The sequence below is a fragment of the Ranitomeya imitator genome, chromosome 1 (genome assembly GCF_032444005.1).
Source record: "Ranitomeya imitator isolate aRanImi1 chromosome 1, aRanImi1.pri, whole genome shotgun sequence".
NCBI classification, from domain to species: Eukaryota; Metazoa; Chordata; class Amphibia; order Anura; family Dendrobatidae; genus Ranitomeya; species Ranitomeya imitator.
In genome coordinates this window covers 918300555-918323906 of record NC_091282.1, presented here as the reverse complement: position 1 = coordinate 918323906, position 23352 = coordinate 918300555, and the positions used below count along the sequence as shown (strand labels likewise).

The 23352-nt window shown below is 42.8% G+C and overlaps 1 protein-coding gene across 1 annotated transcript in view; it reads right to left on the bottom strand.

Moving 5' to 3' along the window:
• LOC138655021 (albumin-like) overlaps positions 1-23352 on the bottom strand; it is a 150771-nt gene that overhangs the window by 52457 nt on the left and 74962 nt on the right. Inside the window, exons 2-4 of the mRNA XM_069743543.1 lie at positions 16687-16799; positions 15809-15872; positions 15192-15324 (exon numbers count right to left, since the gene is read on the bottom strand). Of these exons, the coding sequence (XP_069599644.1) occupies positions 15192-15324; positions 15809-15872; positions 16687-16799 (310 nt within the window). The remainder of the gene's footprint in view (positions 1-15191; positions 15325-15808; positions 15873-16686; positions 16800-23352) is intronic.

Here is a 23352-nt window from a genome sequence, read left to right as displayed (position 1 = left end):
TTCCGGTGTCTGCTGTTCCTGACAGCAGACAATCCCTGCACGCAGCCCCGGGTGCCTGCACCGCCCCCCCGCATCAGCGATCGCTGTGATTGGCTGGTCAATTCTGACCAGCCAATCACAGCGATGTGACAATAAAGTTTCAAAAAAAAAAAAAGCATGTGACAGGCTGTGATTGATGCTGTGTGACGTCGCACCAATCACAGCCGTCACTGTAGGTGGGGTGATCGCCACGTCACCTCACCTGATTAACCCCTATGGCGCTGATTGGCTGAACAATAGCTTCTAGCCAATCAGCGCCAAAGGGGTTAATTTAAAATACCGATCACCGCCCTGCACGCCATCTTTCTCTCAGATTTGGCGTGCAGAGCGGTGGTCTAAGCCCCTCTGTGTCACCTTAGTGAAGGAATCCATTGGTGGCCAGTGCGATCCTCCCTGGGATCTCCTGCCTCCAGCTTGTGCTCCTGCTTCAGCTTGTGCTCCGTGCTGTGTGCTCTCTGCTGCCATCTGCCTGCTGTGTGACTCCTGTGATCACAGCAGCAGCAGCACCTCCCCCACCCCTTTCCCATCCCCCCATCCCTGTTCCAGTACCCCCTCCCTCCCCCACCCTCCAATTGAAATTTTTTGCGCACTTTTTTTGCGCTTTTTTTCCTGTGCGCGGCGTCCCGCGCAGAGCATTCGTGCTCTTCCTGTGTCCGCAGAGCTCTGATCAGTATCGCTGCTGATCAGAGACTGCGCCACAGGACTTTTTTTTTTAGGTTAGTTAGTGTAGCGGACATTGCAGTCTAAGCGACGTCTGTTTTTTTTTTTTTAGAAAAAAAATTGTAGTTAGTACAGTGTAGTTTTAGACGTAACAAGGTAGCGTAGCCGGCGTCAGTGTTTGGTGACGTCCTCCATCCCTGTTCAAGTACCCCCCTCCAATTCAATTTTTTGCGCACTTTTTTGCGCTTTTTTTCCTGTGCGCGGCGTCCCGCGCAGAGCATTCGTACTCTTCCTGTGTCCGCAGCGCTCTGATCAGTATCGCTGCTGATCAGAGACTGCGCCACAGGACTTTTTTTTTTTAGTTAGTGTAGCGGACATTGCAGTCTAAGCGACGTCTGTTTTTTTTTTTTTAGAAAAAAAATTGTAGTTAGTACAGTGTAGTTTTAGACGTAACAAGGTAGCGTAGCCGGCGTCAGTGTTTGGTGACGTCCCTCCATCCCTGTTCAAGTACCCCCCTCCAATTCAATTTTTTGCGCACTTTTTGCGCTTTTTTTCCTGTGCGCGGCGTCCCGCGCAGAGCATTCGTGCTCTTCCTGTGTCTGCAGCGCTCTGATCAGTATCGCTGCTGATCAGAGACTGCGCCACAGGACTTTTTTTTTTTAGTTAGTGTAGCGGACATTGCAGTCTAAGCGACGTCTGTTTTTTTTTTTTTTAGAAAAAAAATTGTAGTTAGTACAGTGTAGTTTTAGACGTAACAAGGTAGCGTAGCCGGCGTCAGTGTTTGGTGACGTCCCTCCATCCCTGTTCAAGTACCCCCCTCCAATTCAATTTTTTGCGCACTTTTTTGCGCTTTTTTTCCTGTGCGCGGCGTCCCGCGCAGAGCATTCGTGCTCTTCCTGTGTCCGCAGCTCTTTGATCAGTATCGCTGCTGATCAGAGACTGCGCTACAGGACTTTTTTTTTTTAGTTAGTGTAGCGGACATTGCAGTCTAAGCAACGTCCGATTTTTTTTTTTCTTTTACAAAAATATAATAGTAGTTAGTACAGTGTAGTCTTAGACGTAGATTAGCTGGTGTCACAGCGTTCGTGACGACCGGTCTTTTTTTTTTTTTTTGGAGAAAAAAAAAATTGTACAGAGTAGTTTAGTGGTAGCGTGTTAGTGTAGCCAGCGTCACAGCGTTAGTGACGACCGATCATCTTTTAGAAGAAAAAAAAATCGTACTGAGTTTTATAGGTAGGGAGGTAGCGTCTTGTGCATAAAAAAAATCTGCTATCGCCGGATTATCTCTAGTGCATTAGGGGAGCGTACGTCACAGTGTTAGTGGCATTCGCTTTTCTTTTGTAAAAAAAATATTTAGTTGCGTAGGGTAAATTTATACTTTTTTTTTTATACAAACTTATTTTTTTACATTGATTTTTCTTTTCATCTTTTTTTCTTGTTTCTTCTACATTTTTTCTCACTACTTGTTTTTTCTCTCTGATTGGTTTTAATAAAGAGTACCCTACACACAAGCCCCACACATTACACGTGTAAAAGCACCACTTACACACACACCCAGGGTTTGGGAAAAAAAAAATGGCCCATTCGTCAACAAGGCGCTATTCACCAGAGGAGGCTTACGCCATCCTTGCGTCCGACACGGATTCAGCCAGTGAGGAAGATCCCACATTCCTCTATTCCTCCTCCTCCTCCTCCTCCTCCTCCTCATCTGGTGAGGAAAGACCCCTAACACGGCGCCGTAGGACCCAGGCAACTCCTGCAGCAATCGATCCCGTATGGATTGCACCCCCGGAAAATTTTCAGCCCGTCATTCCGGATTTCAGCAGCAGCTCAGGAATCCAGTTTGACACGACTGGCCTCACTGAAATTGACTTCTTCAAATTCTTTTTCAGTGATGAAATAATAAATATTATGGTGGCCCAGACGAACCTGTATGCCCAACAATTTTTTACCCAAAATCCCACGTCATCTTATGCCAGATGGACCCCCGTAAATGCAGCAGAGATGATGACATTTTGGGGAATTGTGCTGCATATGGGCCTAATCAAAAAGCCAAAGCTTTGGCAATACTGGAGTACTGACATTCTCTACAGTACACCGGTATTCCGCATGGCCATGAAAAGGACACGATTTGAAGCGATCCAAAAATTTTTGCATTTCAGTGATAATGCGCAGTGTCCTCCCCGAGACGATCCAAACTTTGATCGTCTATATAAAATTCGTCCAGTGGTTGAACTCTTCAGCAGAAAATTTGCTGAGGCGTACACACCCCAGAGGGACATCGCTATTGATGAATCTCTCGTTCATTTCAAAGGGAGGCTAAAATTCAGACAGTACCTGCCCAGTAAGAGGTCCAGGTACGGAATAAAGCTGTACAAACTGTGCGAGAGTACCTCAGGGTACACCCACAGATTTAGGGTCTACGAGGGTAAGGACACCCAGATTAACCCCCCTGAATGCCCCCCCATCCTGGGGGTGAGTGGGAAAATTGTGTGGGAATTGCTGCACCCACTGCTGGATAAGGGTTATCACCTTTATATTGACAACTTTTACACCAGCATCCCACTCTTCAAGGCCCTCTCTGCCAGAGGTACAGCTGCATGTGGCACCGTGCGAAAAAATCAGCGAGGCCTCCCTAAGCCGCTAATTGGGCAAACGCTGAGAAAAGGGCCAAATGCAGCGACAACATGCTGGTGGTCAAGTATAAGGACAAAAGGGATGTCCTTATCCTGACCACCATACACCGTGACAACAGCACCCTTGTCACTGTTCGTGGGACCACAACACAAGTCCCAAAGCCAGATTGTATCCTGGATTACAATCGGTACATGGGGGGTGTGGATCTCTCAGATCAGGTCCTCCAACCATACAGTGCCATGCGAAAAGCTTACGTATGGTACAAAAAATTGGCCGTGCACATTGTACAGATGGCACTGTACAATGCTTTTGTGCTGTCCCGATCTGCAGGCAATACGGGGACCTTCCTTCAGTTTCAGGAGGTAGTCATCAAGGCCCTAATGTTTGGCACTCAGGGAGGTGAGGGTCTCAGTACTTCTGAATCTGATAGTGCCCGTATTGTCCAAGGTCAACATTTCCCAGGACAGGTTCCCCAAACAGCGAGGACAGGACGATCACAAAAACGGTGTAGAGTATGTTCCAAGAGGGGAATCCGAAAGGACACAATTTACCATTGTGAAACCTGCCCTGAGAAACCTGGCCTTTGCATTAAGGATTGCTTCAAAGCATACCACACGTCCACAAATTAATAAAAATTAGTTTATACCCTGTTGACACAACACACTGTGTAGTTTCCAACATGGGGTCACTTGTGGAGTGAGGCACTTGGAGGTTTACGGTGCTCACCACATATCTAAATAAATTCCTTGGTAGGTCCAGGTTTCAAAATGGTGTCACTTGTGGAGTGAGGCACTTGGAGGTTTACGGTGCTCACCACATATCTAAATAAATTCCTTGGGAGGTCCAGTTTTCAAAATGGTGTCACTTGTGGAGTGAGGCACTTGGAGGTTTACGGTGCTCACCACATATCTAAATAAATTCCTTGGGAGGTCCAGTTTTCAAAATGGTGTCACTTGTGGAGTGAGGCACTTGGAGGTTTACGGTGCTCACCACATATCTAAATAAATTCCTTGGGAGGTCCAGTTTTCAAAATGGTGTCACTTGTGGAGTGAGGCACTTGGAGGTTTACGGTGCTCACCACATATCTAAATAAATTCCTTGGTAGGTCCAGTTTTCAAAATGGGGTCACTTGTGGAGTGAGGCACTTGGAGGTTTACGGTGCTCACCACATATCTAAATAAATTCCTTGGGAGGTCCAGTTTTCAAAATGGGGTCACTTGTGGAGTGAGGCACTTGGAGGTTTACGGTGCTCACCACATATCTAAATAAATTCATTGGGAGGTCCAGTTTTCAAAATGGGGTCACTTGTGGAGTGAGGCACTTGGAGGTTTACGGTGCTCACCACATATCTAAATAAATTCCTTGGGAGGTCCAGTTTTCAAAATGGGGTCACTTGTGGAGGATTTCCACTGTTTAGGTACATCAGGGGCTCTGCAAATGCAACGTGACGCCTGCAGACCAATCCATCTAAGTCTGCATTCCAAATGGTGCTCCTTCCCTTCCGAGCTCTGCCATGCGCACAAACAGTGGTTTTTCCCCACATATGGGGTATCGGCGTACTCGTGAAAAATTGCACAACATTTTTTTCTTTCTATTTTGTCCTATAACCCTTGGGAAAACAAAAAAAACCTTGCTAAAGATCATTTTTGTGGAAAAAATGTGTTCTATTTTTTTTTTACGACTCATCATTATAATTTTTGGTGAGGCACTTGGAGGTTCACGGTGCTCATCACATAGCTAGATAAGTTCCTTGAAGGGTCTAGTTTCCAAAATGGGGTCACTTGTGGCGGTTTTCCACTGTTTAGGCACATCAGGGGCTCTCCAAACGGGACATGGTGTCCGATCTCAATTCCAGCCAATTTTGGTTTGTAAAAGTCAAAAGGTGCTCCTTCCCTTCCGAGCCCTGCCGTGTGCCCAAACAGTGGTTTTCCCCCACATATGGGGTATCAGTATATTCAGGATAAATTGGTCAACAACTTTAGTGGTCCATTTTCTCCTTTTACACTTGTGAAGATAAAAAAATTGTTGTTAAAAGATCATTTTTGGGGAAAAAATGTGAATTTTTATTTTCACGCCTCTACGTTCTAAACTTCTGTGAAGCACCTGGGGGTTCAAAGTGCTCACCACATAGCTAGATAAGTTCCTTGAAGGGTCTAGTTTCCAAAATGGGGTCACTTTTGGCGGTTTTCCACTGTTTAGGCACATCAGGGGCTCTCCAAACGGGACATGGTGTCCGATCTCAATTCCAGCCAATTTTGGTTTGTAAAAGTCAAAAGGTGCTCCTTCCCTTCCGAGCCCTGCCGTGTGCCCAAACAGTGGTTTTCCCCCACATATGGGGTATCAGTGTATTCAGGATAAATTGGTCAACAACTTTAGTGGTCCATTTTCTCCTTTTACACTTGTGAAGATAAAAAAATTGTTGTTAAAAGATCATTTTTGGGGAAAAAATGTGAATTTTTATTTTCACGCCTCTACGTTCTAAACTTCTGTGAAGCACCTGGGGGTTCAAAGTGCTCACCACATAGCTAGATAAGTTCCTTGAAGGGTCTAGTTTCCAAAATGGGGTCACTTGTGGCGGTTTTCCACTGTTTAGGCACATCAGGGGCTCTCCAAACGGGACATGGTGTCCGATCTCAATTCCAGCCAATTTTGGTTTGTAAAAGTCAAAAGGTGCTCCTTCCCTTCCGAGCCCTGCCGTGTGCCCAAACAGTGGTTTTCCCCCACATATGGGGTATCAGTATATTCAGGATAAATTGGTCAACAACTTTAGTGGTCCATTTTCTCCTTTTACACTTGTGAAGATAAAAAAATTGTTGTTAAAAGATCATTTTTGGGGAAAAAATGTGAATTTTTATTTTCACGCCTCTACGTTCTAAACTTCTGTGAAGCACCTGGGGGTTCAAAGTGCTCACCACATAGCTAGATAAGTTCCTTGAAGGGTCTAGTTTCCAAAATGGGGTCACTTTTGGCGGTTTTCCACTGTTTAGGCACATCAGGGGCTCTCCAAACGGGACATGGTGTCTGATCTCAATTCCAGCCAATTTTGGTTTGTAAAAGTCAAAAGGTGCTCCTTCCCTTCCGAGCCCTGCCGTGTGCCCAAACAGTGGTTTTCCCCCACATATGGGGTATCAGTGTATTCAGGATAAATTGGTCAACAACTTTAGTGGTCCATTTTCTCCTTTTACACTTGTGAAGATAAAAAAATTGTTGTTAAAAGATCATTTTTGGGGAAAAAATGTGAATTTTTATTTTCACGCCTCTACGTTCTAAACTTCTGTGAAGCACCTGGGGGTTCAAAGTGCTCACCACATAGCTAGATAAGTTCCTTGAAGGGTCTAGTTTCCAAAATGGGGTCACTTGTGGCGGTTTTCCACTGTTTAGGCACATCAGGGGCTCTCCAAACGGGACATGGTGTCCGATCTCAATTCCAGCCAATTTTGGTTTGTAAAAGTCAAAAGGTGCTCCTTCCCTTCCGAGCCCTGCCGTGTGCCCAAACAGTGGTTTTCCCCCACATATAGGGTATCAGTGTATTCAGGATAAATTGGTCAACAACTTTAGTGGTCCATTTTCTCCTTTTACACTTGTGAAGATAAAAAAATTGTTGTTAAAAGATCATTTTTGGGGAAAAAATGTGAATTTTTATTTTCACGCCTCTACGTTCTAAACTTCTGTGAAGCACCTGGGGGTTCAAAGTGCTCACCACATAGCTAGATAAGTTCCTTGAAGGGTCTAGTTTCCAAAATGGGGTCACTTGTGGCGGTTTTCCACTGTTTAGGCACATCAGGGGCTCTCCAAACGGGACATGGTGTCCGATCTCAATTCCAGCCAATTTTGGTTTGTAAAAGTCAAAAGGCGCTCCTTCCCTTCCGAGCCCTGCCGTGTGCCCAAACAGTGGTTTTCCCCCACATATGGGGTATCAGTGTATTCAGGATGAATTGGTCAACAACTTTAGTGGTCCATTTTCTCCTTTTACAATTGTGAAGATAAAAAAATTGTTGTTAAAATATCATTTTTGGGGAAAAAATGTGAATTTTTATTTTCACGCCTCTACGTTCTAAACTTCTGTGAAGCACCTGGGGGTTCAATGTGCTCACCACATAGCTAGATAAGTTCCTTGAAGGGTCTAGCTTCCAAAATGGGGTCACTTGTGGCGGTTTTCCACTGTTTAGGCACATCAGGGGCTCTCCAAACGGGACATGGTGTCCGATCTCAATTCCAGACAATTTTGGTTTGAAATAGTCAAACGGCGCTCCTTCCCTTCCGAGCCCTGCCGTGCGCCCAGACAGTGGTTTTCTCCCACATATGGGGTATCAGTGTATTCAGAAGGAATTGCACAACAACTTTCGTGGTCCATTTTCTTCTTTTACCCTTGTGAAAATAAAAAAAATGTTGCTAAAAAATCATTATGTGGAAAAAAAAGTTAAATGTTATTTTTTTCCTTCCACAGTCCGTTAATTCCTGTGAAGCACCTGAAGGGTTAATAAACTTCTTGAATGTGGTTTTGAGTACCTCGGGGGGTATAGTTTTTAGAATGGTGTCACTTTTGGGTATTTTAAATCCTATAAGCCTCTCAAAGTGACTTCAAATATGATGTGGTCCCTACAAAAAATGGTTTTATAAAAGTTGTTGAAAAAATGAGAAATCGCTGTTTAACTTTTAACCCTTATAACTCCCTAAGGAAAAAAAAATTGGTTCCAAAATGTTGCTGATGTAAAGTAGACATGTGGGAAATGTTATTTATTAACTAATTTGTGCGATATGAGTCTCTAATGCAAGGGTATAAAAATTCAAAGTTTGAAAATTGCAAAATTTTCAAAATTTTCGCCAAATTTCCGTTTTTTTCACAAAGAAACGAAGGTAATATCAAATAAATTTTACCACTATCATGAAGTACAATATGTCACGAGAAAACAATGTCAGAATCGCCAGGATCCGTTGAAGCGTTTCAGAGTTATTACCTCATAAAGTGACAGTGGTCAGAATTGTAAAAATTGGCCCTGTCACTTAGGTGAAAACAGGCTTCGGGGTGAAGGGGTTAATGACCTGGCCGTTTTTTGCAAATCTGACCAGTGTCCCTTTATGAGGTAATAATTCAGGAACGCTTCAATGGATCCTAGCGGTTCTGAGATTGTTTTTTCGTGACATATTGGGCTTCATGTTAGTGGTAAATTTAAGTCTATAAATTCTGCATTTATTTGTGATAAAAACGGAAATTTAGCGAAAATTTTGAAAATTTCGCAATTTTCACATTTTGAATTTTTATTCTGTTAAACCAGAGCATTATGTGACACAAAATAGTTAATAAATAACATTACCCACATGTCTACTTTACATCAGCACAATTTTGGAAACAAAATTTTTTTTTGCTAGGAAGTTATAAGGGTTAAAATTTGACCAGCGATTTCTCATTTTTACAACGAAATTTACAAAACCATTTTTTTAGGGACCACCTCACATTTGAAGTCAGTTTGAGAGGTCTATATGGCTGAAAATACCCAAAAGTGACACCATTCTAAAAACTGCACCCCTCAAGGTACTCAAAACCACATTCAAGAAGTTTATTAACCCTTCAGGTGCTTCACAGCAGCAGAAGCAACATGGAAGGAAAAAATTAACATTTAACTTTTTAGTCACAAAAATTATCTTTTAGCAACAATTTTTTTATTTTCCCAATGGTAAAAGGAGAAACTGAACCACGAATTTTGTTGTCCGATTTGTTCTGAGTACCTCATATGTTGGGGTAAACCACTGTTTGGGCGCACGGCAGGGCTTGGAAGAGATTTGACTTTTTGAATGAAAAATTGGCTCCACTCTTTAGCGGACACCATGTCGCGTTTGGAGAGCCCCCGTGTGCCTAAACATTGGAGCTTCCCCACAAGTGACCCCGTTTTTGAAACTAGATGCCTCAAGGAACTTATCTAGATGCATAGTGAGCACTTTAAACCGCCAGGTGTTTCACGAATTAATCCGTAAAAATGAAAAAGTACTTTTTTTCAGAAAAAAATTATTTTAGCCTCAATTTTTTCATTTTCACACGGGCATCAGGATAAATTGGATCCTAAAATTTGTTGGGCAATTTCTCCTGAGTACACCGATACCTCACATGTGGTGGTAAACCACTGTTTGGGCACATGGTAAGGCTTAGAAGGGAAGGAGCGGACACCATGTCGCGTTTGGAGAGCCCATGTGTGCCTTAACATTGGGCAATAGGATAAAATGGATCCTGAAATTTGTTGGGCAATTTCTCCCGAGTACGCCGATACCTCATATGTGGGGGTAAACCACTGTTTGGGCACACGGCAAGGCTCGGAAGGGAAGGAGCGCCATTTGACTTTTTGAATGAAAAATTGGCTCCACTCTTTAGCGGACACCATGTCGCGATTGGAGAGCCCCTGTGTGCCTAAACATTGGAGCTCCCCCACAAGTGACCCCATCTTGGAAACTAGACGCCCCAAGGAACTTATCTAGATGGATAGTGAACACTTTAAACCCCCAGGTGCTTCACAAATTGATCCGAAAAAATGAAAAAGTACTTTCTTTTCACAAAAAACTTATTTTAGCCTCAATTTTTTCATTTTCACATGGGCAACAGGATAGAATGGATCCTAAAATTTGTTGGGCAATTTCTCCTGAGTGCACCCATACTTCACATGTGGGGGTAAACCACTGTTTGGGCACACGGCAGGGCTCGGAAGGGAAGGAGCGCCATTTGACTTTTTGAATGAAAAATTATCTTCATCGTTAGCGGACACCATGTCGCGTTTGGAGAGCCCCTGTGTGCCTAAACATTGGAGCTCCCCCACAAGTGACCGCATTTTGGAAATTAGACCCCCCAAGGAACTTATCTAGATGCATAGTGAGCACTTTAAACCCTCAGGTGCTTCACAAAATTGATCCGTAAAAATGAAAAAGTACTTTTTTTTCACAAAAAATTTCTTTTAGCCTCAATTTTTTCATTTTGACATGGGCAATAGGATAAAATGGATCCTAAAATTTGTTGGGCAATTTCTCCCGAGTACGCCGATACCTCATATGTGGGGGTAAACCACTGTTTGGGCACACGGCAAGGCTCGGAAGGAAAGGCGCGCCATTTGACTTTTTGTCCAATCGTCACCATGTCATGTTTGGAGAGCCCCTGGGTGCCTAAACATTGGAGCTCCCCCACAAGTGACCCCATTTTGGAAACTAGACCCCCCAATGAACTTATCTAGATGCATATTGAGCACTTTAAAACCCCAGGTGCTTCACAGAAGTTTATAATGCAGAGCCATGAAAATAAAAAATAATTTTTCTTTCCTCAAAAATGATTTTTTAGCCCGGAATTTCCTATTTTCCCAAGGGTAACAGGAAAAATATGGTCCCCAAATGTTGTTGTCCCATTTGTCCTGAGCACGCTGATACCCCATTTGTGGGGGTAAAACACTGTTTGGGCGCACGGCAGGGCTCGGAAGGGAAGGCACGCCATTTGGCTTTTTAAATGGAAAATTAGCTCCAATCATTAGCGGACACCATGTCGCGTTTGGAGAGCCCCTGTGTGCCTAAACATTGCAGCTCCCCCACAATTGACCCCATTTTAGAAACTAGACCCCCAAAGGAACTTATGTAGATGTGTGGTGAGCACTTTGAACCCCCAAGTGCTTCACAGAAGTTTATAACGCAGAGCCATGAAAATAAAAAATAATTTTTCTTTTCTCAAAAATGATATTTTAGCCTGCAATTTTTTATTTTCCCAAGGGTAACAGGAGAAATTTGACCCCAAAAGTTGTTGTACAGTTTCTCCTGAGTACGCTGATACCCCATATGTGGGGGTAAACCACTGTTTGGGCACACGTCGGGGTTCGGAAGGGAAGTAGTGACGTTTTGAATTGCAGACTTTGATGGAATGCTCTGCGGGCAACACGTTGCGTTTGCAGAGCCCCTGATGTGGCTAAACAGTATAAACCCCAGAGAAGTGACCCCATTTTGGAAACTAGACCCCCAAAGGAACTTATCTAGATGTGTGGTGAGTACTTTGAACCCCCAAGTGCTTCACAGAAGTTTATAACGCAGAGCCATGAAAATAATATATGTTTTCTTTCCTCAAAAATAATTTTTTAGCTCAGAATTTTTTAATTTTCCCAAGGGTAACAGGAGAAATTTGACCCAAAGAATTGTTGTCCAGTTTCTCCTGAGTACGCTGATACCCCATATGTGGGGGTAAACCACTGTTTGGGCACATGCCGGGGCTCGGAAGTGACGTAGTGATGTTTTGAAATGCAGACTTTGATGGAATGCTCTGCGGGCAACACGTTGCTTTTGCAGAGCCCCTGATGTGGCTAAACAGTAAAAAAAAAAACAGAAGTGACCCCATTTTGGAAACTAGACCCCCAAAGGAACTTATCTAGATGTGTGTTGAGCACTTTGAACCCCTAAGTGCTTCACAGAAGTTTATAACGCAGAGCCGTGAAAATAATAAATACGTTTTCTTTCCTCAAATATAATATTTTAGCCCAGAATTTTTTATTTTCCCAAGGGTAACAGGAGAAATTTGACCGCAAAAGTTGTTTTCCAGTTTCTCCTGAGTACGCTGATACCCCATATGTGGGGTAAACCACTGTTTGGGCAAATGCCGGGGCTCAGAAGTGAAGTAGTGACGTTTTGAAATGCAGACTTTGTTGGAATGCTCTGCAGGCATCACGTTGCGTTTGCAGAGCCCCTGATGTGCCTAAACAGTAGAAACTCCCCAGAAGTGACCTCATTTTGAAAACTAGACCCCCAAAGTAACTTATCTAGATGTGTGGTGAGCACTTTGAACCCCCAAGTCCTTCACAGAAGTGTATAACGTAGAGCTGTGAAAATAAAAAATCATTTTTCTTACCTCAAAAATAATTTTTTAGCCCACAATTTTTTTATTTTCCCAAGGGTTACAGGAGAAATTGGACCCCAAAAGTTGTTGTCCAGTTTCTCCTGAGTACGGTAGTACCCCATATGTGGGGGTAAACCACTGTTTGGGCACACGTCGGGGCTCGGAAGGGAGAGAGCACCATTTGACTTTTTCAATGCAAGATTGGCTGGAATCAATGGTGGCGCCATGTCGCGTTTGGAGACCCGCTGATGTGCCTAAACAGTGGAAACCCCTCAATTCTAACTCCAACACTAACCCCAACACACCCCTAACCCTTATCCCAACCCTAACCCCAACCCTAACCCCAACACACCCCTAACCCTAGTCTTAACCCTAATTCCAACCCTAACTCTAATTCCAACCCTAACCCTAAGGCTATGTGCCCATGTTGCGGATTTGTGTGGGGATTTTTCCGCACCGTTTTTGAAAAATCTGCAGGTAAAATGCACTGCGCTTTACCTGCGGATTTACCGCGGATTTCCAGTGTTTTTTGTGTGGATTTCACCTGCGGATTCCTATTATGGAGCAGGTGTAAAACGCTGCGGAATCCGCACAAAGAATTGACATGCTGCGGAAAATACAACGCAGCGTTTCCGCGCTGTACTTTCCGCACCATGGGCAGAGCGGATTTGGTTTTCCATAGGTTTATGTGGTACTGTAAACGTAATGGAAAACTGCTACGAATCCGAAGCGACCAATCCGCTACGGATCCGCAGCCAAATCCACACCGTGTGCACATAGCCTAATTATAACCCTAATTCCAACTCTAGCCCTAATTATAACCCTAACCTTAATTGTAACCCTAACCCTAACTCTAATTCTAACCCTAGCCCTAAGTGCAACCCTAAGTGCAACCCTATCTCTAAGTGCAACCCTAACCCTAAGTGCAACCCTAAGTGCAACCCTAACCCTAAGTGCAATCCTAGCCCTAAGTGCAACCCTAGCCCTAAGTGCAACCCTAGCTCTAAGTGCAACCCTAGCCCTAAGTGCAACCCTAGCCCTAAGTGCAACCCTAGCCCTAAGTGCAACCCTAACCCTAAGTGCAACCCTAAGTGCAACCCTAACCCTAAGTGCAATCCTTGCCCTAAGTGCAATCCTAGCCTTAAGTGCAACCCTAGCCCTAAGTGCAACCCTAGCCCTAAGTGCAACCCTAACCCTAAGTGCAACCCTAACCCTAAGTGCAACCCTAACCCTAAGTGCAACCCTAAGTGCAACCCTAACCCTAAGTGCAACCCTAAGTGCAACCCAATTCCTAAGTGCAACCCTAACCCTAAGTGCAACCCTAATGCTAAGTGCAATCCTAAGTGCAACCCAATCCCTAAGTGCAACCCTAACCCTAAGTGCAATCCTAAGTGCAACCCTATCTCTAAGTGCAACCCTATCTCTAAGTGCAACCCTAACCCTAAGTGCAACCATAAGTGCAACTCTAACCCTAAGTGCAACCCAATCCCTAAGTGCAACCCTAACCCTAAGTGCAACCCTATCTCTAAGTGCAACCCTATCTCTAAGTGCAACCCTAACCCTAAGTGCAACCCTAACCCTAAGTGCAACCCTATCCCTAAGTGCAACCCTAAGTGCAACCCAATCCCTAAGTGCAACCCTAACCCTAAGTGCAACCCTAAGTGCAACCCTAACCCTAAGTGCAACCCTAACCCTAAGTGCAACCCTAACCCTAACCCTAACAGAAAAACAAAAATAAATATATTTTCTGCATTTTATTATTTTTCCTACCTATGGGGGGATAAAGGGGGGGTTTATTTACTATTTTTTTTATTTTGATCGCTGTGATAGAACCTATCACAGCAATCAATCAAAATGTACAGGGAACGAATCTGCCGGCCGGCAGATTTGGCGGCTACAGTGCGCATGCGCCCGCCATTTTCCAAGATGGCGGCGCCCATGCGAGAAGACCGAGGACACCGAGAGGGATACCGGGACTAGGTAAGTATGGGGGGTGAGATCAGACAGCAGGTGGTGGGGGGGGGCAGAGGGGAGGACGGGGGAGGGTCGGAGGGGAGAGGAAGGCACTTAGGACAGGATGGAGTGGTAGGGAACACTGACGGCGGCTGCGTATCGCCGCCATCAGTCGGTGGGGGGGCCAGATCGGGGTCTCCAGCCATGGCCGATGCTATTGCAGCATCGGCCATGGCTGGATTGTAATATTTCACCAGTTTTTTAGGTTAAATATTACAAATCGCTCTGATTGGCAGTTTCACTTACAACAGCCAATCAGAGCGATCGTAGCCACGGGGGGAGGGGGGATGAAGCTAAAGTACCACTCCCCCTGTCCCTGCAGATTGGGTGAAATTGGAGTTAACCCTTTCACCCGGCCTGCAGGGACGCGATCATTCTGTGACACAGCAAATGCGTCACAGGTCGGACTGGCACCGACTTTCATGACGCATACGCTGTGTCACAGGTCGGGAAGCGGTTAAAACGCCATTTGGGCTTATGCATATCTGCACATTCTTGGGACATTACCCATTGAAGCAATCTTGCTCATACATAAATCTTGACTTTAAGTCAAGTCAAGTTAAGTATCTTTTGGACATTTTTATGTTGTGGCTATATTACTTTACTGTGGTACTGTGATTTCTTGTACGGTGCGTTCTTTTGCACTGTTACCCCCATCTAATTGAATTTTGACCTACATATAGTTGTTCTTTTAAACTATGTAATCAGTAAAATTTGTATATTTTTACTGCATACAGCTTCCCTATTGCTCTTTTCTGATCTATTAATTAAAATGAATTTTGCCTGTGGGGCAACTTTTTATTTTTTTAAACAAACCTTTTTACATCAAACGGATTTGTTTTTTTGTAGAGATCCAGCCAGCTGGTGACATGGAAGCTGGCTCCAATCTATATGTAAAATATGGAAGATTACTTCATGCTATATGATCATAACTTTCAATGTGGGGGTTTCAGAGTAAAAGCTATGTTGTGGAATTATCGCTAGCAAACATTCATACCATTGGTTTCTTGCAATCTGCTTTATCTTCGTGATCTACACAATGTTCAGCAATGGCGGAAAGTTCTTGAACCAGTTTCATGTGTTGTTGAAGTGAACATTTCTGGAAGTTCTGAGCGGTCATAACAAGCAGTCTACAAAATAATAGTATGAAGTTAATGACTCAAAATGGCAGCACATTAAATGCATCAGCTTTGAATACTTCTTTATTCTTATGATTGTTGCTACTATTGCATATACTGTATATTTGCAGTATGAAACCCAGGAGGGTGTACATTGATATGAAAATTATTATTGTTATCCAGACTAATGGGACACAAATACTATGTTTCCTCTATGGCATACTAAAAAGAAACTTAACAACATTTCCTAGTTTTTAGTAGATTGCAAATGAGTCAATTATCATAATTCCTGGTGGGCAGTGTAGGACAAGCCCATTAGTAGAGACAAATTAAATGATGAGATGTATAAAGGCCATATAATTTACCGTAATGCCTAATTTTGCTGCCCACATTCACCCTGCTTCAATGATTATTTTAGGTTCCCATAATACAGTGGATAAATTATGCAAAGCTAAATAGATAGAAAACTGTGGAAAAACAGATCATAAATACTTACATGTGTTTAAAGTTGTCTGGGCCGAGAGTAATATACATGCTACCAATGAGCCTGGGATGATGCTCTAGACAAAATGAAAAGACAGGGAAGAATATAAATATACATTTCATGCAAATTATAATTCTCATTAGTGGAAAAGTAGACATTTGGCACATATAAACAGAGATAACTTAAAATATCTAAAATGTCTTAGTCTTTATGAGAAGTTCATAAAATAACGAACCAGTGCTGGTGACATGTTAAGAACTGACGCGTTTTTGGCAACAGCCATTAGTCCCATTACTGTGAAGATAAACTTGCATCAACCCTTAAGATAATAACAAAATACAATACATAGTATTGACTACAAAACTTGTAAAATTGTACATGTGGTCTTTTCAGGATGTAATGTAACAGTATAAAACTCCAGAGAATAGATGGAAGTTTAGTATAAAAAGTGAACAAACTTTATTTTATATCCATGCAAACAATTTAAAAACAAGCGCATGTCAAGTAATGAGAGTGCTAACAACACAAAAGACACCAGATATTGAAGGTCTACAGCACAATAATTAATGTGTCAGAGTGGGACACTCTCATTACATGAAATGTGCTTGTTTTTAAATTGTTTGTATGGATATAAAATAAAGTTTGTTCACTTTTTATACTAAACTTCCATCTGTTCTCCAGAGTTTTATATGGCTAATTTATGGAAGTATATGTTACTATTTGGTGGCTAAAAGCAGTCACAAAATGAATCTGGAAATGTTGATATTTGTAATGTAACAGTGCAGCACATATTATTTTCTGTGTGTTGGACAAAGAATAGTTAAGTGAAGTTTTGTTTGTCATTGATAATAATTACATATTGGTTAGTACTTAGTACAATCCTCACTTACCTGCATCCCTCTTTTGCAAATGTCTTGACTCAGTTGCTATCGTGCAGAGGAGCACACAAATCAGAGTGACCCACTTCATGGCTGCAGCTCTTTGGGGAGGACCTCTCAGAAGCCTGGAGAATATGTGAAAATCTTGTGAAAGACTGGTTCTGTAAATTATTAATATTTACCTTGTGATTGAAATAGGGGGATGGCAAAAACACACTTTGCTTGTTTTTTGTTTGTTTGTAAATTAGGTTGATATTGGCACCCATCTCTTTAAAAGTCCTTGTATATCAGGTAGATGTCCACAGATGAACTACATCAGTCTTATGTTATTACTCAATGAAACTACAAACAAAAGGTTAAGTAAAGTGATCCCTGATTATGACAGCTCCTCAGGCTCTGTTCATTGTCTACTCCAAATGTGAACAAAGGTAAAATAATAAAAAAGACATAATACTTTTATGTTGTTCCTCTATATTTTACTGATATATCCAGTGGTTTGAGAAAGTATTTACCCCCCTTGACTTTTTTTTTTGTTTATCTACCTCACAACCTGGAATTTCACTGGTTATTTTAAGGGTTTGCATCAGTTCATGTAAAGTATATGCCTACAACTGTGAATTTTTTTTTATTGTGAACCAAACAACAAATAGGACAAAATAGCTGAAAACTTCAGTATGTATAACTATTCACCCCCAGTATTTTGTAGCACTTCCTAGAAAGTCAAATACTTCTCCATGAGCAAAACTGCTCTAGCTCATTCAAGTTAGGTGTTTTTCTATGTGAACAGCAATCATCAAGTCCGACCACAGATTGTCATTTGGATTACGGTGTGGGCTTTGACTAGGTCACTCCAAAACATTTAAACTTTTCCCCTTAAACCACTGGAGTGATGATTTAGCAGTATGCTTTGGGTCACTGTCTTCTTCAAAGGTGAATTTCAATCCCATTTCAAAAAACTGATCGTCACATCCAAACATAGACTAAGTGTGAACAGGTGCTGAACCCAGAGTCGCCAACTCGTTTATAGTCAAGTAAATAAGGCAGCACACTGCAGCGCTAAAACATGTAAACATGAAACACGAAAATTGAACTGCATTACTGCACTAGAAATATGAAAAATGAGAGCGTTTGGCGCATAAAAATGGCCAATTTTATGTGTACCTGGTAGCCACTTTACGGCATCTCTCTTATACCAGGTCCTACACTTGCCTTTCCTAGCTGAGAATAAACGTCTCCATCTGAATGGGTACCTGTGATACCTCTTCTTAGACTGAAATTCTCTCTCTCTGTGGAGGGGTATTGGACCTGCTGTAATTAAAACACCTGTGGCTAGGAGGCGGAGTGCTCGATCAGAAGGTTAAAGAATACATTTCAAAAAACTGATCGTCACATCCAAACATAGACTAAGTGTGAACAGGTGCTGAACCCAGAGTCGCCAACTCGTATATAGTCAAGTAAATAAAGCAGCACACTGCAGCGCTAAAACATTCAAACATGAAACAAGAAAATTGAACTGCATTACTGCACTAGAAATATGAAAAATGAGAGCGTTTAGCGCATAAAAATGGCCAATTTTATGTGTACCTGGTAGCCACTTTACAGCATCTCTCTTATACCAGGTCCTACATTTGCCTTTCCTCGCTGAGAATAAACATCTCCATCTGAATGGGTACCTGTGAAACCTCTTCTTAGACTGAAATTCTCTCTCTCTCTGGAGGGGTATTGGACCTGCTGTAATTAAAACACCTGTGGCTAGGAGGCGGAGTGCTCGATCAGAAGGCTAAAGAATACATTTCAAAAAACTGATTGTCGCATCCAAACATAGACTAAGTGTGAACAGGTGCTGAACCCAGAGTCGCCAACTCGTATATAGTCAAGTAAATTAGGCAGCACTGATGTGAATTCCGCTCTTGGGCTCCCTCCGGTGGTTGTAAGTGGCACTTTTGTGAGTTCTGCTCTTGGGCTCCCTCCGGTGGTTTTAAGTGGTATGGCTGCTTCTAGTGTTGTGTTGAGCTTAGGGACTGCGGTCAGTACAGGTACCACCTCCTTCAGAGCTCGTCCCATGTTGCTCCTAAACCACCAGTTCATAACAGTACAAGTGGCCAAAAATGAATTAAATGCATCTCAAAAGAAGGAAAAAAAAATTCTGAGCCATTTTTTTTTCTGTGCTCTGTTTTGTCTTTTTTTTCCTCTTGATCTCTGGGTGGTTCAGGATTTATGCTCTGGCATGGATGTTCAGGGTTTATTTTCTCGTGTGGATCAACTTGCTGCAAGAGTACAGAGTATCCAAGATTATGTTGTCCAGACTCCGGCTTTGGAGCCTAAAATTCCTACTCCTGATTTGTTTTTTGGGGACAGATCCAAGTTTTTGAACTTTAACCCCTTTACCCCCAAGGGTGGTTTGCACGTTAATGACCAGGCCAATTTTTACAATTCTGACCACTGTCCATTTATGAGGTTATAACTCCGAAAAGCTTCAACGGATCCTGGTGATTCTGACATTGTTTTCTCGTGACATATTGTACTTCATGATAGTGGTAAAATTTCTTTGATAGTACCTGCGTTTATTTGTGAAAAAAACGGAAATTTGGCGAAAATTTTGAAAATTTCGCAATTTTCAAACTTTGAATTTTTATGCAATTAAATCACAGAGATATGTCACACAAAATACTTAATAAGTAACATTTCCCACATGTCTCCTTTACATCAGCATAATTTTGGAACCAATTTTTTTTTTTGTTAGGGAGTTATAAGGGTTAAAAGTTGACCAGCAATTTCTCATTTTTACAACACCATTTTTTTTTAGGGACCACGTCTCATTTGAAGTCATTTTGAGGGGTCTATATGATAGAAAATGCCCAAGTGTGACACCATTCTAAAAACTGCACCCCTCAAGGTGCTCAAAACCACATTCAAGAAGTTTATTAAGCCTTCAGGTGTTTAATAGGAATTTTTGGAATGTTTAAATAAAAATGAACATTTAACTTTTTTACACAAAAAATTTACTTCAGCTCCAATTTGTTTTATTTTACCAAGGGTAACAGGAGAAATTGGACCTAAAAAGTTGTTGTCCAATTTGTCCTGAGTACGCTGATACCCCATATGTGGCAGTAAACCACTGTTTGGGCGCATGGGAGAGCTCGGAAGGGAAGGAGCGCAGTTTGACTTTTCAATGCAAAATTGACAGAAATTGAGATGGGACGCCATGTTGCATTTGGAGAGCCACTGATGTGCCTAAACATTGAAACCCCCCACAAGTGACACCATTTTGGAAAGTAGACCCCCTAAGGAACTTATCTAGAGGTGTGGTGAGCACTTTGACCCACCAAGTGCTTCACAGAAGTTTATAATGCAGAACCGTAAAAATAAAAAATCATATTTTTTCACAAAAATTATATTTTTGCCCCCAATTTTTTATTTTTCCAAGGGTAAGAGAAGAAATTGGACCTCAAAAGTTGTTGTCCAATTTGTCCCGAGTACGCTGATACCCCATATGTGGCAGTAAACCACTGTTTGGGCGCATGGGAGAGCTCGGAAGGGAAGGAGCGCCGTTTGACTTTTCAATGCAAAATTGACAGGAATTGAGATGGGACGCCATGTTGCGTTTGGAGAGCCACTGATGTGCCTAAACATTGAAACCCCCCACAAGTGACACCATTTTGGAAAGTAGACCCCCTAAGGAACTTATCTGGATGTGTGGTGAGCACTTTGACCCACCAAGGGCTTCACAGAAGTTTATAATGCAGAGCCATAAAAATAAAACTTTTTTTCCCACAAAAATTATTTTTTAGCCCCCAGTTTTGTATTTTCCCTAGGGTAACAGGAGAAATTGGACCCCAAAAGTTGTTGTCCAATTTGTCCTGAGTACGCTGATACCCCATATGTGGGGGGGAACCACCGTTTGGGCGCATGGGAGGGTTCGGAAGGGAAGGAGCGCCATTTGGAATGCAGACTTAGATGGAATGGTCTGCAGGCGTCACATTGCGTTTGCAGAGCCCCTAATGTACCTAAACAGTAGAAACCCCCCACAAGTGACACCATTTTGGAAAGTAGACCCCCTAAGGAACTCATCTTGATGTGTTGTGAGAGCTTTGAACCCCCAAGTATTTCACTACAGTTTATAACGCAGAGCCATGCAAATAAAAAATATTTTTTTTTCCACAAAAATTATATTTTAGCCCCCAGTTTTGTATTTTTCCAAGGTTAGCAGGAGAAATTGGACCCTAAATGTTGTTGTCCAATTTGTCCTGAGTACGCTGATACCCGATATGTGGGGGGGAACCACCGTTTGGGCGCATGGGAGGGCTCGGAAGGGAAGGAGCATCATTTGGAATGCAGACTTAGATGGATTGGTCTGCAGGCGTCACATTGCGTTTGCAGAGCCCCTAATGTACCTAAACAGTAGAAACCCCCCACAAGTGACCCCATATTGGAAACTAGACCCCTCAATGAACTTATCTAGATGTGTTGTGAGAACTTTGAACCCCCAAGTGTTTCACTACAGTTTATAACGCAGAGCCGTGAAAATAAAAAATCTTTTTGTTTTCCCACAAAAATTATTTTTTAGCCCCCAGTTTTGTATTTTCCCAAGGGTAACAGGAGAAATTGGTCCACAAAAGTTGTTGTCCAATTTGTCCTGAGTACGCTGATACCCCATATGTTGGGGTAAACCCCTGTTTGGGCACACAGGAGAGCTCGGAAGGGAAGGAGCACTGTTTTACTTTTTCAACGCAGAATTGGCTGGAATTGAGATCGGACGCCATGTCGTGTTTGGAGAGCCCCTGATGTGCCGAAACAGTGGAAACCCCCAATTATAACTGAAACCCTAATCTAAACACACCCCTAACCCTAATTCCAACGGTAACCCTAACCACACCTCTAACCCTGACACACCCCTAACCCTAATCCCAACCCTATTCCCAACTGTAAATGTAATCTAAACCCTAACCCTAACTTTAGCCCCAACCCTAACTGTAGCCCCAACCCTAACCCTAACCCTAGCCCTAACCCTAACCCTAGCCCTAACCCTAGCCCTAACCCTAACCCTAACCCTAGCCCTAACCCTAGCCCTAACCCTAGCCCTAACCCTAGCCCTAACCCTAACCCTAGCCCTAGCCCTAACCCTAGCCCTAACCCTAGCCCTAACCCTAGCCCTAACCCTAGCCCTAACCCTAACCCTAGCCCTAACCCTAGCCCTAATGGGAAAATGGAAATAAATACATTTTTTTTTATTTTTCCCTAACTAAGGGGGTGATGAAGGGGGGTTTGATTTACTTTTATAGCGAGTTTTTTAGCGGATTTTTATGATTGGCAGCCGTCACACACTGAAAGACCCTTTTTATTGCAAAAAATATTTTTTGCAATACCACATTTTGAGAGCTATAATTTTTCCATATTTTGGTCCACAGAGTCATGTGAGGTCTTGTTTTTTGCGGGACGAGTTGACGTTTTTATTGAAAACATTTTTGGGCACGTGACATTTTTTTATCGCTTTTTATTCCGATTTTTGTGAGGAAGAATGACCAAAAGCCAGCTATTCATGAATTTCTATTGGGGGAGGCGTTTATACCGTTCCGCATTTGTTAAAATTGATAAATCAGTTTTATTCTTCGGGTCAGTACGATTACAGCGATACCTCATTTATATCATTTTTTTATGGTTTGGTGCTTTTATACGATAAAAACTATTTTACAGAAAAAATAATTATTTTTGCATCGCTTTATTCTCAGGACTATAACTTTTTTATTTTTTTGCTGATGATGCTGTATGGCGGCTCTTTTTTTGCGGGACAATATGACGCTTTCAGCGGTACCATGGTTATTTATATCTGTCCTTTTGATCGCGTGTTATTCCACTTTTTGTTTGGCGGTATGATAATAAAGCGTTGTTTTTTGCCTCGTTTTTTTTTTTTTTTTCTTACGGTGTTTACTGAAGGGGTTAACTAGTGGGACAGTTTTATAGGTCGGGTCGTTACGGACGCGGCGATACTAAATATGTGTACTTTTATTGTTTTTTTTTTTATTTAGATGAAGAAATGTATTTATGGGAATAATATTTTTTTTTTTTTTCATTATTTTGGAATATTTTTTTTAATTTTTTTTACACATTTGGAAAATTTTTTTTTTACTTTTTTACTTTGTCCCAGGGGGGGACATCACAGATCAGTGATCTGACAGTTTGCACAGCACTCTGTCAGATCACTGATCTGACATGCAGCGCTGCAGGCTTCACAGTGCCTGCTCTGAGCAGGCTCTGTGAAGCCACCTCCCTCCCTGCAGGACCCGGATCCGCGGCCATCTTGGATCCGGGGCTCGAGCAGGGAGGGAGGTGAGGAGACCCTCGCAGCAACGCGATCACATCGCGTTGCTGCGGGGGGCTCAGGGAAGCCCGCAGGGAGCCCCCTCCCTGCGCGGTGCTTCCCTGCACCGCCGGCACATCGCGATCATCTTTGATCGCGGTGTGCCAGGGGTTAATGTGCCGGGGGCGGTCCGTGACCGCTCCTGGCACATAGTGCCGGATGTCAGCTGCGATAAGCAGCTGACACCCGGCCGCGATCGGCCGCGCTCCCCCCGTGAGCGCGGCCGATCGGCTATGACGTACTATCCCGTCCAGGGTCAGATAAGCCCAGGGCACCTCGACGGGATAGTACGTCTAAGGTCACAGAGGGGTTAAAAATAA